The sequence below is a fragment of the Scyliorhinus canicula genome, chromosome 1 (genome assembly GCF_902713615.1).
Source record: "Scyliorhinus canicula chromosome 1, sScyCan1.1, whole genome shotgun sequence".
Lineage (NCBI taxonomy): Eukaryota > Metazoa > Chordata > Chondrichthyes > Carcharhiniformes > Scyliorhinidae > Scyliorhinus > Scyliorhinus canicula.
In genome coordinates, this window is record NC_052146.1 from 277,373,715 (window position 1) to 277,392,365 (window position 18,651).

The following is an 18,651-nucleotide window of genomic DNA, read 5'->3' on the forward strand; positions in this document are numbered from 1 at the left end:
CATGTTCAAAGGAATTGCTTTTCCCAATTTAGCAACTGAAGAGTTTTTTGTTTTTTTCTGTGAGCTTCTGTTATTTTAGAGTCATAGATGTTTACAGCACAGCAGGAGGCCGTTTGGCCCATCATGTTCATGCCAGTCAACAAAAATCTGACTACACTATCCCATTTTCCAACACTTGGCTCACAGCCTCCATGATAGTGCAAACAACTATCCAAACACTTCTTATGTTACGAGAGTTTCTGACTCAACCATCTTTCAGGCAGTGAGTTCCAAACTCTGACCAGCCTCTGGGTGAAAATGTTTCTCCTCAATTCCCCTCTTACCCTTCTACCTCTTAAGTTAAATTTATGTCCTCTAGTTATTGCCCCCTCTATTAACGGAGAAAGTACCTTCACATCCACCCTATCTATTCTCCTCATGATATTATACACCTCTATAAAGTTCGCTCTCAATCTTTGCTGCTCGAATAAAAACAGCCACAGCCAATCCAATCTCTCCTCATAACTCAGACCCTCCAGCTCAAGCAGCATCCTGGTAAATTTCTGCACTGTCTCTGATGTAATCATATCCTTCCTACAATGTGGTGACCAGAACTGCACACTGTACCCCAGTTGTGGCCTAATCAGCATTTTGCACATTTCCAGCATGATCTCCCTTATTCTATGCCTCGCCTAATAAAGGCAAGTATCCTGTATGTTGTCTTAATCATCATCTCTACCTGCCACTTATAATAATAATCTTTATTAGTTCACAAGTAGGCTTACATTAACACTGCAATGAAATTACTGTGAAAATCCCCTCGTCGCCACTTTGAGGGAGAATTCAGAATGTCCAATTCATCTACAAGCACGTCTTTCAGGACTTGTGGGAGGAAACCCCCGTAGACACAGGGAGAATGTGCAGATTCCGCACAGTGACCCAAGCCGGGAATCAAACCTGGATCCCAAGTGCTGTGAAACAACAGTGCTAACCACTGTGCTACCGTTCAGGGATCTGTGGGATATGCACATCAAGATCCTTCTGATCTTCAATACTTTCCAGGGTCCGACCATTCATTGTGAAAGCTTTTGCCTTGTCAGCCCTCCCCAAGTGCATGACCTCACTTTTCCGGGTTGAATTCCATTTGCCACTGCTCTGCCCACCTGACCAGTCCATCACTATGTACCACCTGACCAGTCCATCACTATTTACCACCCTACCAATTTTTGTGCCATCTGCAAACTATTGATCATACCCCTTACATTTAAGTTCAAATCATTAATATACACCACAAATAGCAAGGGCCTTAGCACCAAGCTCTGCGGATCCCCAGTGGATACAGATTTCCAGTTACAGAAAAGTTCCTTTACCATTAACCCCTGCTTCCTGCCTCTCTGCCAATTTTGGATTTAATGTGCCACTTTGCCTTGGATTCCAGAGTCTCTATTGTGCATCAAAAAGTTTGATCTCTAAGTGCATTTAAGTTAAACTATAGATGATGGTTAACTCATAATGGGGTTATCTCCGCATTCCATGCAATGTTTGAATTGCTGTGGCTTTCTAGAAGTGAATGTTGGACCGATCAGCTGCTTCTGGTGCAGAATAGTCAGTTGCTTTGTAGCTGATTTGATATCATCTGTTTCATGCTGCTGGCAAAAGACTGATTTCACCCTGTTGTTTCTTAAAAAAAGGAGGAAGATGGGATTTGAATTTGAAAGGGGACTAATTGGGGAGGGGGAGAGACTTTTTTGCTATCTGGTCGTAATTTTTATACCAATGTATTCAATAGACAGTTTTCTCCTTTTTGAATCTTATTTTTCAATCGAATGAAAACCCATATTTATCTCTGCTGTTGCTCCTTGTTTATTTGATCAATTTTATTAGCCCTGTGCAAAGCCTTTATTCACTTAGTTATGAATGTTAGTCTTGTTTTATTTCTACTATTGACATCTCTCACAATAAGATACTCTAGTGCTTCGGGAAGGCAATGATCAGTAGATTGACTTGCCTTATGTAAAATTCTCAGATAATGTTCTACTATTTTGCATATTTTTGTGAAAACAGCATTGTTTTTGCTGTTAGAATTGTATTCACCCTGCTGTGATGTTGCTCGTACAGCATTTTGTGATCCTATTCTGCCCCCTGATGTTGTCATTGATTCTCTTCAATCTTTGTCTTTTCTAGGTCATATGTATAAGGTCAATGTACCAGTAATGGTCACCCAAAGTGCTGCTGGCCAGAAATATTTCCAGCAGCCTGTTCGTCATTTCATTCACCAAGTAAATACAGTTACGGGGCAGACAGCTCTTATCCAGCAAAACTCAGTTTCGGGTCAGGCGCATGCCATTCAGCAGTCTTCCCAAGACCAAGCACCCACACTTCAACAATCCAATTCAGGTCATGTTTCCACACATCAGTTGCTGACAAACCAATCTTTTGATGTAACTAATCAGTCTGTCCTGCAGCAGCCTGGTATGTCAAGGCATGTATACATTCAACAACAGGGTACAGTGAAACAGGTAGTCTTACAACACTCTGGGATGGGGGTGCAGCCAGGGCCACCTATTATTATTCAGAGACAGCCCGCAGCAAATACAGGAACGCTAACACAGCAACATGTAGTATCCACACAGCCAACTCAACTAGAGCAGTCTGCAGAAGAACAAACAACCACAGGACAGACTCCACATCTGTTAATTCAAGATTCAGACAGGGTTCCTCCAGCACATACGCTTGTTGTACAAAATCAAGCATCTGAACAAAACGAAGGAGCAAATATCACACATTGTGTTTCTGAGCAGTGTGTGGTTCAACGGTTTGCACCTCAGGTAATAGTGCCTAGAAAAATGAATCTTGAAAGACTTATTAATATACAGAATTTAATATTTTACATCTGGTTGTCAGAAGCTGCAGTTTATGGAAATTGAGAAGTAGAGGCACAAATGGCTGTTTTGTTGTGGATTATACTGTTTCTATTTGCTTAAAAATACAAACGCGGCAAAAAATGTAACTAATTATTTCACATTAATCCTGGACGCTAGAAGTTGGGAGCTTATCTTGGGGTTCAGATACATCACCTAGATTGCAAAGAAGCTCGGCTTTTGACAGAAAAGAATGAGTGTGCAAGGCAAATTGAGGCAGTGATGAAACAAGTATGGGCAAAAAGGTGTGTCTAGAGAAGCTGTAAATGGCAACAAGGGAATCAACTAGCAGCTGTTGTCTGAAAATTGGGAGCAGTGGTTATGATCTAAAGATGTTGAACTGACTGTTAGTGCACAAGGTTGTTGCTCAAGCTCGCAAACGTTTATCTATGTTGTCTCCCGCTTCCACTTCTCTAACTCTAACCCAGGCTCAGCTCAAGGATGCTGAAACCCTCATGTATTGCCGTTGTTACCTCTAGATTTAACTATTAGAAGCAGTGCAGAAGGAGGCCATTCAGCCCATCAAGTCTGGACCGTCCCTCTGAAAGAGCACCCCCCCACCCTATCCCCTTAACTCCACCTAACCCTGGGGCAACTTAGCATGGTCAATCCACCTAACTTGCATATCTTTGGCCTGTGAGAGGAAACCGGAGCACCGGAGAAAACCCAAGCAGACACAGGGAGAACGTGCCTGCAGTGCATTCCTAACTGACATCCCATTAAGTTATCCAATACCGGCCTGTATCCTAACTCGCACCTAGTCTGATTCACCCAAAACCCCTTTGCTGACTGATCAACATTGACTCCTGGTTGATCAACTGAAATTTAAGATCCTTCATAAAAACATAACACTTTAATCATGCTTACGGTAATCTACCCTGATATCTCCTTAAGTGGCTCAGTGCCAAGTTTTGTTTGATAATGCACTTTACTTTTGTACCCAATTGATTTTTTCCAATTAAGGGGCAATTTAGCATGGCCAATCCACCTACCCTGCACATCTTTGGGTTGTGGGGGTGAAACCCACTCAGACCCGGCTAGAATGTGCAAACTCTGCACGGACAGTGACTCGTGACCGGGAACGAACCTGGGACCTCGTCGCCGTGAGGCAGCAGTGCTAAGCACTGCCCCACCGTGCTGCCCTTTGTTTGATAATGCACTTGCCAAGCTTCATTAGTGTTGAGGCTGAGGGAATGGGACTTAGAATTAAAATAGCAAGTAATTAGAAGCTCAGGGTCGCACTTGTGGGCTGAATGGCTATGTTCAGTAAAACAATCACCCAATCTGAGTTTTGTCTCCCAAATGTAGAGGGGACAGTACACTAAAGTGAAAGAATGAACTTGCCGTTTCATCTGAAAGGAATGTTTGTAGCCCAGGCAGTGGGAAGGGGGGAGGTGAAAGGGTAAAAGTTGCATCTCCTATGTTTGCATAGGAATGTGGTGTCAATGGTAGCCATGATGTGGAGATGCCGGCGTTGGACTGGGGTGCATAGGAATGTAACATGGGAAGGGGAGCAGGTTTTAGGGGAGATTGAAGAGTGGATCCTGGGACAGAATCTCACAGGTCCCCGCTGGTGAGTTTGTAGGTGTGCAGCCTGTAAGAATTCACCAGGTGATCTTCCCACTGCCTCCCTTCCTGATCTTGCCTCAACTGAGGCCACTGTGACCAATTATTAGGTACTGAAGGATGGCTTCCCATCCGGCCAGAATTCTGAGGCTGGAGTGAGGAGGACAGGGATAGAGAGGGGCCTGGCCGGTAATCTTACTCTGAGCCTCCGATTGGTGTGCGCACCTTGGGTGCAGCCTCCCAAACCCTCCTGACTTTCCAACATGAACCCCACTCACTTGTTCCCTCCAGGATCTCCAATATGATTCCGCCGCGTGTCTCCCATGCTTACCTTTGTCCTGAGGTCCCAGCACAGACATGTGATTCGACACAACTCCCAGTGATGTTGCTGGGATACTAGACCTACCAACCAATCAGATTCACTGATGGCTCTCTGAGGGGCTCTTCCTCCCAAGTGCAGGGCAGGAGTCCTGGCTCCAGCGAATTAACGTTCTACGGAGCATTAAATGGCTGCAGGGCAGCCAATGTTGGTGGGCGTGCATTCCCCACTAACCTTTTTGGTGGCAGGAGAGAATTCCCTTTGGAGTGTTGAAAGGGGAGCAGAGCTGATGATGTGTGGCATTAGCATCAAGGTGGAGGTGGTGTAGATTGCAGAGCTTATTCTCTTGAAACTGGAGGCTGATGGAATGGAAGGTGAGGACAAGAGGGATCCTTTTGTGTTTCTGGAATAGAGAGGGTCTGAGAGCAAAAGTGTGGGAAATTAACCATGGTGAAGAAGAAATATAATTTGAGGAAAAAGGAAATAACATCAGAAGCACTAGTATGGAAGGTGTCACCATCGGAAGAGATTGAGAAGCTAGGAGAATGGAATAATGTCTTTGCAGGATGTGGGATGAGAGGGAGTGTAATGAATGTAACTGTGGGTGAGCTTATAAAATATATTGACGACTGGAACAATGGAAGTTCCAACTATCCAATGAAAAGGCAGACATTGACAGGGCCTGCACAGATTCCTATAGCTGCACTCCTCATTTTGAGGAAGTGAGAATAGTCAAAAGAAAGGTTGTTCAATGTAAGAACAAATTCAGCCAGCCAGAGAAGATTGGTGGTGGTTGGAGATTGTCGATTGTCGTAAAAAAAAGCCAGCTGGTTCACTAATATCCTTTAGGGAAGGAAATCTGCCAGCCTCACCTGTTCTGGCCTACCTGTGACTCCAGACCCACAGCAATGTGGTTGACTCTTGAATGCATTCTGAAATGGCCTACATACCGTATATACTCGTGTAACATGCGACTTTTGAGCACCTAATTTGAAGCCTAAATTTCGGGGGTCGCATGATATGCAAGGTACAAAAATCGCGGGTGTGAAATGCTGGCCAAGATAAGTCACATAGCATCCAGCTGGCTTTACTAGCGTCGTTCAGCCACTTGTCGTTTCCATTCATAAAAACATGAATGGAAACGTCAAGTGGCTGAACATCTTCCCATCAGAATGCTGTGGTCAAAATCTGAAGAGTAGTATTCAGATGGGAAGAGTGGATTCTGCTGTGAAAGCTGTTCGAACAGCTTTCCAGCTGGCTTTACTAGCGTTGTTCAGCCACTTGCCGTTTCCATTCATAAAAACATGAATGGAAACGTCAAGTGGCTGAACATCTTCCCATCAGAATGCTGTGGTCAAAATCTGAAGAGTAGTATTCTGATGGGAAGATGTTCAGCCACTTGACGTTTCCATTCATGTTTTTATGAATGGAAACGGCAAGTGGCTGAACGACGCTAGTAAAGCCAGCTGGAAAGCTGTTCGAATCGCGAACAGCTTTCACAGCAGAATCCACTCTGCAGAAACCACACACAATTATACCATTTGGAAGTTTTAGTTTCCAAAATTAATTTCCAAAAAAGTGACTCGCATGATACATGAGGTATACCATAAAATCATGTTTTGGGGACGAAAATTTAGGGGTCGCATGATATGCGAGATCGAAGGATACGCGAGTATATACGGTATATGAATCTCATGGGTTGGTCTGGGTAGACCCGATGGGCTGAATGGCCTCCTTCGGCACTGTAAGTATTCTATGATTCTATGAATAATGGAGGAGACCAGCTCATCTGTGCAAAAGGCAAGTCTGATTATTTGCAATAATCCTCAGCCAGAAGTGCAGAGTGGTTGGTCTCCAGTGGCCCCCAGCATCACAGATGCCAGTCTTCAGCCAATTCAATTCGCCCCAAGTGATGTCAAGAAATGGCAAATGGGAACGGATACTGCAAAATCTATGAGCCTTTAAAAAAAATCCTGGCAATAGTCCTGAAGACTTGTGCTCCAGAACCTGGCGTACTCCTAGCCAAGCTGTTCCAATACAGGTCCAACACTGGCATCTAGTTGGCATTATTGAAAATTGCCGAGGTATGTCCTGTACACACAAAGCAGGATCAATCCAGACTGGCAAATTACCACCCTATCGATCTATTCTTAATTATCTGTGATGGAAGGACTAATTAAGCGGCACTTACTTAGCAATAACCTGTTCATAATGATCAGTTAGGTTCCGCTGAGGTCACTCAGATCCTGATCGCATTACAGACTTGGTTCAAACATGGACAAAAGAGCTGAATGCCAGAGGCGAGGTGAGAGTGACTGCCCTTGACATCACGGCAGCATTTGATTGAGTATGGCATCAAGGAGCCCTAGTCAATGGGATTTGGGGTGACATTTTCAACTCCAAATCCCAAAGGAAGATGGTTGTGGTTGTTGGAGGTCTGTCATCTCAGTCCCGAGACATCACTGCACGTGTTCATGCGGAAAGAGATCAAGGCCCAACCATCTTGATCAATGACCTTCCTTCCAACATAAGGTCAGATGTGAGGATGTTCGCTGATGATTGTGCAATGTTTAGCACCATTCACTGGTCAAATCACTGTAGCAGTCGATGTGCAAATGCAACAAGACCTGCGCAATATCCAGGCTTGGACTGACAAGTGGCAAGTAATGTTTGCTAGGCAATGGCCACCTCCAATAAGAGACAATCAAACCATCACCCCTTGATATTCATTACCATCACTGAATCCCCCATTATCAACATCCTGGGGGTTACCATTGACCAGAAACTGAACTGGACTATCCATATAAATGCTGTGCCTATAAGAGCAGGTCAGAGGCTAAGAATCCTGGGGTGAGCAACTCACCTCCTGACTCCCCAAACCCTGTCCAACTACAAGGCACAAGTCAGAATTATGATGGAATGCCCGCTACTTGCCTGAATGAATGCAGCACCAACAACACTTCCAACAAAGAAGCTTGCTTGATTGGCATCTCTTCCAGAAACATTCACCCTCCACCACTGACACACAGTAGTAGCAATGTGCACCATCTAAAAGATGCGCTGCAGGAACTCACCACGGCTCCTCAGGCAGCACCTTCCAAATCCACAACCACAATCCGGGCCTCACGGTAGCATGGTGGTTAGCATCAATGCTTCACAGCTCCAGGGTCCCAGGTTCGATTCCCGGCCGGGTCACTGTCTGTGTGGAGTCTGCACGTCCTCCCCGTGTGTGCGTGGGTTTCCTCCGGGTGCTCCGGTTTCCTCCCACAGTCCAAAGATGTGCGGGTTAGGTGGATTGGCCATGCTAAATTGCCCGTAGTGTAAGGTTAATGGGGGGATTGTTGGGTTACGGGTTACGTGGGTTTAAGTAGGGTGATCATTGCTCGGCCCAACATCGAGGGCCGAAGGGCCTGTTCTGTGCTGTACTGTTCTATATCTATACTGCCAGCTAGAAGGGAAAGGGCCACAGGTACTTGGGAAAACCACCATCCTGACTTGGAAATATATCACCGTTCCTTCACTGTTGCTGGATCAATATCCTGGAACTTCCTCCCTAATAGCACAGTGGGTGTACCTACACTTATGGACTGCAGCAGTTCAAGAAGGCAGCTCGCCTCAACCTTCTTGAGCAATTGGGGATGAGCAGGCGAGCCAGCGAAGCCCACATCCTGTATAAATTAATAAAATAAAAGTAGATGCAGGCTGTGGGGCTTTCTGTTTGGAGTCTGTTGGGAGGTGGGAAGAGGAGAGAGAAGATCTCCAGAGGATGTGAGTTCAGTGACTGTTTGACTTCGTGGTCAATGATGAGGTTGCGGTCCCAGGAGAGGAGGTGTTAGAGTTGATGTTCAGCCTCCACAAGATGAGTAAAGTAGGCTTCAAGGATTTCTGCACATCCCTAAGTTGCTATTTTGCTGATATTTCTGTAGAGTTTTCTCCCAGGGCCTTGTGCTTCCTCTCAAATTCCCATAAAATGTAGCTTCAGAAATGATCAAAGAACCATAGAGACAATTTCTCTTCTCTTCCCCCTCACCCCACCCTCCAAAAATGCTATTTTAACGTAATTTAGTAATTTCTACAGTCATATGTTTTCAAATTCTCTCACACAATAAATTCAGGCTACCTTAAACGAGGTTGGAGATCTTTAGCGTGATTCTCTGCCTCCCTGAAGTGTGTTTCCCGGCAGCAGGAGGTGGCCCGCCATTGACTGGCGGTGAGATCTTCTGGCCCTGCCGCTGTCAATGGGATATCCCATTAAATCCACCCCATACCGCCAGGAAACCTGCTGCGGGGGTGCGCCGTCGGAGGACCGGAAGATCCTGCCAGCTTGAACAGCCGGAAGATCTCACCCCTTGAGTTTACCATAGCATTTAATGGCTTTGCAGGCTGGTTATTGTTTGTTTTAGTGAATTAAATGTTGATTTTATTATTTAGGTAAATGAAACATTGTTGATGGTTGCTGGAACTTCAGAGGATCAGCAAAAGAAGGTTGAGGCATCATCCATCCCACAGCTGGATGGGACTAATGACACTTCTTCTGATGAAGAAATTGGTAACGTGCGGGAAGTGGAAGAAAATGATATACTTGGAATTATTGATGCCGAAGACCTTAAAGCCCTTGAAGGTTATGATGAAGATAGTTCTAGCGCTGACACTTCCAGTGACTGCTTTGATGAAGAACCTAAAGAAGAAATTATAGAAGAAGTAAATATATAAAATATTCTGATTCTCTTTTTGACTCCTATTAAAACGGAAAATTACATCTAATTCTCATCCGGTGCTGATCCAAGTAAACATCTGGGTCCCTCCAGATTTATGTACATGTTTCGAATTCAATCTTGCCAAATACATACCTTCTGTGGTACAGTAGTTGTTCCCATACGTGGTCTGAGTGCCTTGCATTTGTTGGAGTTGACTCACTGTCCTGTATCTCCTTGTATTGGCCATAACATAAAGGACCTGATCACTCATCAAACCTGTGGTGAGACAGTTCTCTTTGCCAATAGGTAAACATAGAGAAGTTATAATTTGATTTGTTTTAACATAAAAGGTCACAACTTACCTTCTTGTAATGGTGCAAAGAACCCATCACACTCATGAGATTGGGTTAAATCAAATTACTTCTAACTCCCTTGCAGTATTTCTAAACCCTTCACCTCGGCAAAAGCGCTCTGCTTTCCCTTTAACAAATCTGACTGCCTTGCAATCTTCAAGGCCTCTTATTCTCACTCTTCTCTTTTATTTCCTCCTCCCCACACCACATTAACAGACTGAGAAGGATCAGTTGAATACTATTTTCTCATGGCCTGTGCCAGGGTTTAAAACGGGGTTGTTATGCTGATTGTCTAATTGGGATGTGCTAGCTGTTGAAGGCCCTGCCATTCCTCCTTTCATGCAGTACCACTGAAATAGTTATCCACATGGATTGGGATGATTCTGAGAAGGTGTCCAATAATGTGGCTAGTGGGGCTTTCCTGTGATATTGGTGACATTGAATCAATTACTCCAAATTCCTTTGGGAATTCTACATGCACTAATCAATTGACGATGTGCTATATATCACTTCTGTGCATGGATGCAGTTTCCGGTTGGTGAACATAATGCAACCAAACTTACTGGTATCTCTGAAGATCTTTCTATTGCATATCCCTCAGAAGTGGTAATGCTGGAGGAAAGAAATTCCAGAAAGGTTTCCATGAATCTAGATGTCAACAGGTTAAAAATTCATAATTAAAAAAGGAGAAATGATTTAGGAATAACAATTATATTTCCCTTAATATTATTGTGTTCGTTCAGTACTATATTTAATATATTTATTTTAGCATAGGAATATTGGACATCCATTTAATGGATGTTATTAACATATGTTCTCTTCACAAAGAAACAACACAGTGGTTAGCACTGCTGCGTCACAGTGCCAGGGACCTGGATTAATTCTGGCCTTGGCTGACTCTGTGGAGTTTACACTTTCTCCCCGTGTTTGCGTGGGTTTCCCCGGGTGCTCTGGCTTCCTCCTGCAGTCCAAAGATGTGCAGGTTGAATGGATTGGGCATGCTAAAATTGCTGTTTAGTATCCAAAGGTGTGCATGTTCTGTTGGAAGTACGAGGCTAGGGCAGGGGAATGAGCTTAGTAGGGTGCTCTTTCAGACTTGGTGGGCAGAATGGCACCTGCATTGTAGGAATTCTATGATAAATGTTTCTATGACAATGTCCATGTATCAGGATGTTGGGAGGTGGCCTGCAGGACCTCACTGCACTTGAGCATTAAAATCTGTTTGAGGTAGGCACATGTCCATCAGTTTTTCCAGCTCACAGTCAATTCCACGTGATGTAGATTGAAGATTTGGCAAAAGAGATCAACCTACTTTTTTTAACTCCGATTTTATACTGTAAATTCCAGGCCAAAATCTCTGTGTGACAGCCTTCCTTACTAATTTCTCAGGTATCTTGATTGTCTGTGTTTTTCTTTTGAAAATTACGCTTTTCAAGCTAGGGCAGCACGGTAGTATAGTGGTTAGCACAGTTGCTTCAGCTCCAGGGTCCCAGGTTCGATTCCCGGCTTGGGTCACTGTCTGTATGGAGTCTGCACGTTCTCCCCGTGTGTGCGTGGGTTTCCTCCGGGTGCTCCGGTTTCCTCCACGGTTCAAAGATTTGCAGGTGAGGTGGATTGGCCATTCTAAATAAAACAGAAGCCTTGGAAATCGCATAAATCATTTTCTTGCAAACTACATCTAGTTCTTGTGGTCACCATTCTTTCATTATTGGTGCAAATAAGTTTCAGAATGAAAATGGCTTTTGCATACAAAACATTGAACGCACAAAAAAACCAGTACAGTTGATCAGTGTTTTAGTGGAAGTCCTTGCTTGCCCAGGTTTTCTATTGTCACAGACAGAATTTGTGTTGCCTTTCACCACTAATGATCAATATGTTTGTGTAAGAGGGATGTATTTTCTTATGCTCAAGTGGTTATCTCAATTAAATAATTCCAGCAGCAAGTTTTTTGTGAATTCTAAAATAAAGTAAGTTATTTATTATCAGATACTTAAACCCGGATGTTTAAAATGCAACCTCACTCACTCATCTTAGCCACACTATCACACATGCACAAAGAGTAAATACAAATTAAGGTAAAACAATACGGTTAGAACTTATAATTATCTCAGTCTCTTTTGTGCCAGGACTGTAGTTTCTTAAATGAGTTGACGCTTTATTTGAAGTGAAGGTCTTGTGGAGCAGAGGATTGTCTGTAATCTGCAAGATTTCTTGTTGAATTTCCAGGAAGTTGGTTCTCAGGAAAACTAGGTTGGGGGAGTCTTTCCTCCACCTTCAATATATTGCTGTTTATTACCATGACTGCCTAGATGACTTGCAGCTAGTTTGATGCCTTTCTGATGGAATTGTCTGCAAACAGCTTCTTGCTGAATTTTAAAAGTAAAGGGAAAGCATGGCTGTCTCATCACATGACCTTTTCCAAGTAATGTGGGTGGTAAGTCGATTTTACATCCTGATTTTACACACTAAGGGGTTGAGACAATCAGTGTCTCGTATTTGAAAGACCAATTCAATTGATAATACCTTTCTGAATCGGTTTTTGGAAAGGGGATTGAGTCACCATCAGTTTGGGAGGTTCCTTTTGTTCCCTCTTGACAGGAGTTGGTTCAATCCACCAGAGAATTCAGGTGATCCTCAGGTGGCCATCTTTTTAACTTTCTGGTGATTAGTTTTGAAATATGAAAATAAGTTTGACGTTCAGAATTTGCTGGGACATGATACTATGCAAATTTTGGAATTGGCTCTGTTGATTGCAAGTAGTTACTATTCAAAAAGTATCAAAAGCTATACGACTGTGGAAGGTTACTGCTGATGTGCCAGTCCTGCCATTTGCTGATGACCATGTATGCACTTATACAACAGGGATTACTGAGTAAAGGGAAACTTTCATTCTTCCAAACTAGAGAATCAGAAGTCAATTGTAACACCCCTATCACTGCCTGAGCAATTGACACAGACCGGTAATTGAACCTCGGAACCTTTTGGCCTCTCTAAGATCTTTGCATCACAAGAATTTGAGCAGGAGTAAGCCATTCAGCCCATTGAGCCTGGTCTGATTATGGCCTTAATGCTACTTTCTTGTCTTTCCCCCATAACCGTTGACTCCCTTGTTCATTAAAAATCTGTTTAACTCGACTCCCCGTGGCGACATTTAGGTGGAGGTCGCACCTTAGTTGGCGCCAGCTAGAGATTTCATTTTTTTTTTTTGGCCCTTTTCACACACATCTGAAGGGAAATTTTGTATGATTAGTTTCCAGGGAAGTTTTGGCAACTAGAGGTTGTCGCAAAACCAGAAGAAAAATATGGATTAAAAAGGTGCGAGCGACAGTACGCCCAAGAGCTCAATTTCGGTGTGACTTCTGTGGGAGGAAAGATGGCAGGAACAAGCTCACCGGGTGATGGCTGCGACCATTACAGTGGACGCGCTGGCTTAGGTGATGGCAGTAGAGTTTGAGCGGCAGTTCGCCAAGCATTTCGATAGGCATCGGAAGGAGATGATGGCCTAGCTCAAGGAGTTGGTGGATGATACGCCAGCCTCGATAAAGGAGGCTTTGGGAAAGATGACGGAGGCGTGGGAGCACGAGAGACGTGTTGAGGAGGGTGCAGTAGGCATTGTCGTGGCGTAGCGACCAGTTCACCTTGATGGGTGAGGAACCGCGGAAGGTGCAGGGCTGAGAGCCAAAATAGTGGATCTGGAGAACTGGTCATGGCGGCGGAATCTGGATTGTGGGATTTTCTTTGAGGGGCTGGAGGGCCTTAGGCTGATGGAGTACTTTGCAGAGATGTTTGCTAAGTTGTTGGGGAAGAGGAGGCCTCCCTCCATGAGCTGGATACGGCTTATCGGTCGCTGCGACTAAAGCCGAATGAACCATGGAGGGCTGTGATCGTCTGCTTTCGTAGCTACCAGTTAAAGGAGAGGGTTTTGAGATGAGCGAAGCCGAATCGAGAGGCGAGGTGGGAAGGCACTGGTATTCACATGTACCAGGATTTCACGGCAGAGCTGACAAGGTGGTGGGTGACTTTTGGCAGGGCAAAGGCAGCATTGTATAAGAGCAATGTGCGGTTTGGGGCAGTTACCCGGCGAAGTTAAGAGTTGCACACAACTCCGGGAGGGAGGTTTTGGCTGCATTTCTGAAGGAGATGGGGGAAACCGATCTGCACTGTTTAGGTAGTATTTATCCTTTTCGCCGATGCATAATGTGTATTCGAGGATAGACTTCTTTATTATGGGGAAGTCGTTGTTGGGGGTGAGGAAGGCAGAATGCACGACGATTGTTATTTCGGATCATGCTGTGCATTGGGTGGACTTGGTTCTGGCAGAGCCCAGCATTGAGGTTGGATGTGGGACTGCTTGCAGACCCAAAGTTTTGTATAAAATTGGGATAAGTGCTTGATTACTATGTGGGGTTCAATAGAAATGAAGTTATCTCACCATCAGTGGTCTGGGAGTCATTGAAGGTGTTGGTAAGAGGCCAGGTTATCTTGTTTAAGGCTCAGATGAGGCTGGTAGAGAAGATTTTGGAGGTGGATGGGAAGTATGGGGAGGGTTTCTCTCTGGCAAGGAGAAAGGAATTGCAGCCACAGTTTGATCTTCGTCCACGGAAAAAATGGTTCAGCAGTTGAGGTGGGCGAAGGGGGTGGTATATGAGTATGGGGAGAAGACCAGTCACTTGCTGGTGGGTCAGCTCTGCCGGCAGGCAGCTGCCTGAGAGATCGTTCGAATCCAGGATAGGGTGGGGAAGCTGGTGGTGGCGTCCCACCAGGTGAACAAGACATTCAAGGAATTGTATGAAACGTTGTGTAGGTTGGTGCCCCCGGAGGACGAGGTTTTTCTTGGGAGTGGTTGGAATGCCCTAGAGTAGAAGGAGGGCAGGGTTGGAAGTGCCAGTGGGGATAGCAGAGGTTCGGACGGTGATGGGGAAGCTGTAAATGGGCAAGGCTCTGGGGCTGATGGCTTCCCGGTGGAGTTTTATAAAAGGTTTTTGGATAGACTGGTGCCGCTGTTAATGGAGATGTTTGAAGATGTGGATAATGGGATGCTCTGAGACAATGGGACAGGCATCTATTTCGTTGTTAATAAAAAAGGATAATGACCCGGTGGAGCTTGGGTCATATAGTCCAATATCTCTGTTAAATGTTGATGCTAGGATTCTTGCCAAGGTGTTGGCGCCTTCCACAGGTGATTGGGGAAGATCAGATGAGGTTTGTAAAGGGTAGGCAGTTGTTCTCTAACGTGCAGCCTTTGTTAAATGTGGCGCCAGCAGAAGGGAGGAGCCGGATGGCGGTGGTGATTGCATTGGACGCAGAGAAGGCATTTGACTGTAGAGTGGAGTTATTTGTTTGCGGTGTTGGAGAGGTTTAGAATTTGGCCTAAAGTTTATGGTGTGGGTCAAATTGTTATATAGGGAACCGAATGCGAGTGTGCGCACGAATGAGGTGAATCGGGGTACTCCATGGGGGAAATGAGACGGGGCTGTCTCATGTCCCCCTCGTTTGTGCTGGCGATAGAGCCCTTGGTCATTGCACTGAGGTGCTTGGATAAGTGGAGAGAGTGGTGTGGAGCATAGGATGTCTTTGTATGCCGATGATTTGTTCTTGTACATCTCCAGTCCGGGTTCTACGGTAGTGGATATAATGGGACTGCTCAGGAGATTCGGAACTGTTTCAGGTTATAAGCTGAATCTGGAAATGCGTGAGTGTTTTCTGATGTCTTCTCCAGGAGCAGAGCTAGCTTGGGGGGGGGGGGAGGGGGGGGTTGCTGTTTCGGGTAGTGACTATTAAGATATTTGGGGGTGCACATGGCTCAAGACTAGGCCTGGCTCCATAAATTGAATTTCACAAGCCTGGTGGGTAGGCTCAAGGCGGATTTGTTGAGATGGAACAGCCTTCCACTATCATTGGCAGGCCGGGTGCAGGCGATAAAGATGAACATTTGCCACTATTTTTATTTTTATTTCAGTGCCTATGGTCTTGTTGCAAAAAATTTTTTAAAATGGGGGTTGACTGGTTGATTTCCTCGTTTGTTTGGGAAGGTAAGGTATCAAGGATTCGGAAGATGGTGCTTCAGAGAGGGTAGCAGTCGGGGAGCCTGGGCCTCCTAAACCTGATGTGCTACTTTTGGGCGGCAAGCAGTGAGAAGGTGCAGGGTTGGAGATGGGAGCCGGTGGCTTTGTGGTTGAAGATGGAGGCAGGCTCTTGCAGGGGATAGGGGAATGCAGGAGCTGTCGACGGTGCCGCTCCGATTTTCCCCAGGGGACTATTTGGGGAGTTGGGTGGTGGTGGCCATTGATGCGCAATCGATAACTACTGAAATGAGGAAGTAGTCCGAATTGAAGGCTTTAATCGACAAGATGTTTCCCCAGCAGCTCGAGTACAGAAAAGGCAGGCTGCTGGGAAACACGGGCTCTTACACTCTGCCTCACTGGGCGGAGCTACCTTACACTCTGACCAATGAAATACAAACCATTAGGCCAATGAGCAGCGAGCCTTCTCCACCAATGGTGGCTCAGCACTCCCAGGTACCATAGTACCTCTAGTCATACTACCACATTCACCCCTGTTGAGAAAGGAACCGGGGGGGGGGGGGGGGGGGTCTGCTCGGCCGTCCAGCCATGACTGGCAGTCCGTGCGGGTGGGATAATAACTGACTGGTAGTATGACTAGTGATATGATACTACACTCCTCTCGAATGGCGGCTGCCCACTGGCCCGTAACTATTTACAGAGACAGAAATTGTATTATATACATGGCGTGTGTAAAAAAAAAAAGCCCATCAATGGTTTATATTGACTCGATCAGGGGATCGGGAGCCTTGGACATCCTCTGCGATCGGGCTTCGGCGGAGACGTCGATGGAGATGCGGGCGTCCATGACTCTGGGAGAGATGATCCGGTCCTCGTGGCGGCTTCAACACCCCTAGATGGCGCTGGTGAGGATGGCCGGGCCGGGGAGGGGGCGTCTAGTCCTCTAGGCGGTGCAGGTGAGGGGGTTGGCGGACCAGGGAGGGGAGTGCCTGTAGAGTGCAGTTGTGGGTGGGGGGGGTCCCGGCATAGCCTGTGGGGGAAACGGTTGTCCAGGGAAGGGGGCTACGGTGAGGGGTGCTGGTGGGTGGGGGGAGGGGGAGGGTGGTGACGAGGGCGATGGAGGGGATCCGGCGGGCGCCAGGTCCCGCAGAGAGACCGTGTCTTGTCGGCCGTCAGGGTACACCACGTACGCGTATTTCGGGTTAGCGTGGAGCAGTTGGACCCTCTCGACCAATGTGTCTGACTTCTGCGCCCACACGTGTTTCCGGAACAGGATGGGCCCGGGGGCTGCCGCCAGGTCGGGAGCGAGGTCCCTGAGGAAGACTTCCTGGGGAAGACAAGGAGACATTCGTGAGGTGTTTGATTAGTTGAAGTGCAGAGCAGAGACCGGATGGAGTGGAGGGTGTCTGGGAGGACCTCCTGCCAGTGGGAGACTGGGAGATTTCTGGACCGTAGGGCCAGTAGGACGGTTTTCCAGACCGTACCGTTTTCCCTCTCAACCTGTCTGTTACCCCGGGGGTTATAACTGGTCGTCCTGCTTGAGGCAATGCCCTTGCTGAGCAGGAATTGACGCAGTTTGTCGCTCATGAAGGAGGACCCCCTATCACTGTATGTAGGCAGGGAATACGAACAGGGAAAATATGCTGTGGAGGGCTTTTATGATGGTGGTTGTGGTCATGTCGGGGCAGAGGATGGCGAACGGGAAGCGGGGGTACTCATCAATTACGTTGAAGAAGTACGTGTTGTGATTGGTAGAGGGGAGGGGACCTTTGAAGTCCATGCTGAGGCGTTCAAAGGGACGGGAAGCCTTTATCAGATGCGCTTTTTCGGGGCAATAGAAGTGCGGCTTGCACTCTGCGCAGATGTGGCAGTTTCTGGTGACTGTCCTGACCTCGATGGAGTAGGGCAGGTTGCGGGTCTTCACGAAATGGAAGAAGCGAGTGACCCCCGGGTGGCAGAGGTCCTCGTGGTGGGCTCTGAGGCGGTCCACCTGTGTGTTGGCACATGTGCCGTGGGATAGGACATCAGGAGGCTCATTTAGCTTCCCGGAATGATACAGGATCTCGTAGTTGTAGGTGGATAACTCGATCCTCCACCGCAAGATCTTATCGTTTTTTATCTTACCCCGCTGTGCATTGTCGAACAGGAAGGCCACCGACCGTTGGTCTGTGAGGAGGGTAAACCTGCCGGCCAGGTAATGCCTCCAATGTCGCACAGCTTCTACTATGGCCTGTGCTTCCTTCTCGACCGAGGAGTGGCGGATTTCGGAAGCATGGAGGGTGCGCGAGAAGAAGGCCACGGGTCTGCCCGCTTGGTTGAGGGTGGCTGCCAGAGCTACGTCAGACGCGTTGCTCTCGACCTGCAAGGGGAGGGACTCGTTGATGGCGCGCATCGTGGCCTTTGCGATATCCGCTTTGATGCGGCTGAAGGCCTGGCGGGCCACCGTCAACAAGGGGAAAGTGGTAGTTTGTATGAGAGGACGGGCTTTGTCGGCGTAATTGGGGACCCATTGAGCGTAGTAGGAGAAGAAACCGAGGCAGCGCTTCAGGGCCTTGGAGCAGTGAGGGAGGGGGAGCTCCATAAGGGGGGGCGTGCGTTCCGGGTCGGGGCCTATCACTCCATTTCACACTACGTAGCCGAGGATGGCTAGGTGGTCGATGCTAAACACAAATTTTTCTTTATTGTAGGTCAAATTTAGGAGTTTTGCGGTTTGGAGGAATTTGCAGAGGTTGGTGTCGTGGTCCTGCTGGTCGTGGCCGCAGATGGTGACATTATCGAGATACGGAAATGTTG

At 46.6% G+C, this 18,651-nt stretch overlaps 1 protein-coding gene across 1 annotated transcript in view; it reads left to right on the top strand.

Annotated features, from left to right (window-relative positions):
• The window catches only part of LOC119974696 (stonin-1), a 183,091-nt gene that overhangs the window by 125,269 nt on the left and 39,171 nt on the right, over positions 1-18,651 (top strand). Inside the window, exons 8-9 of the mRNA XM_038813834.1 lie at positions 2,164-2,807; positions 9,217-9,486. Of these exons, the coding sequence (XP_038669762.1) occupies positions 2,164-2,807; positions 9,217-9,486 (914 nt within the window). The remainder of the gene's footprint in view (positions 1-2,163; positions 2,808-9,216; positions 9,487-18,651) is intronic.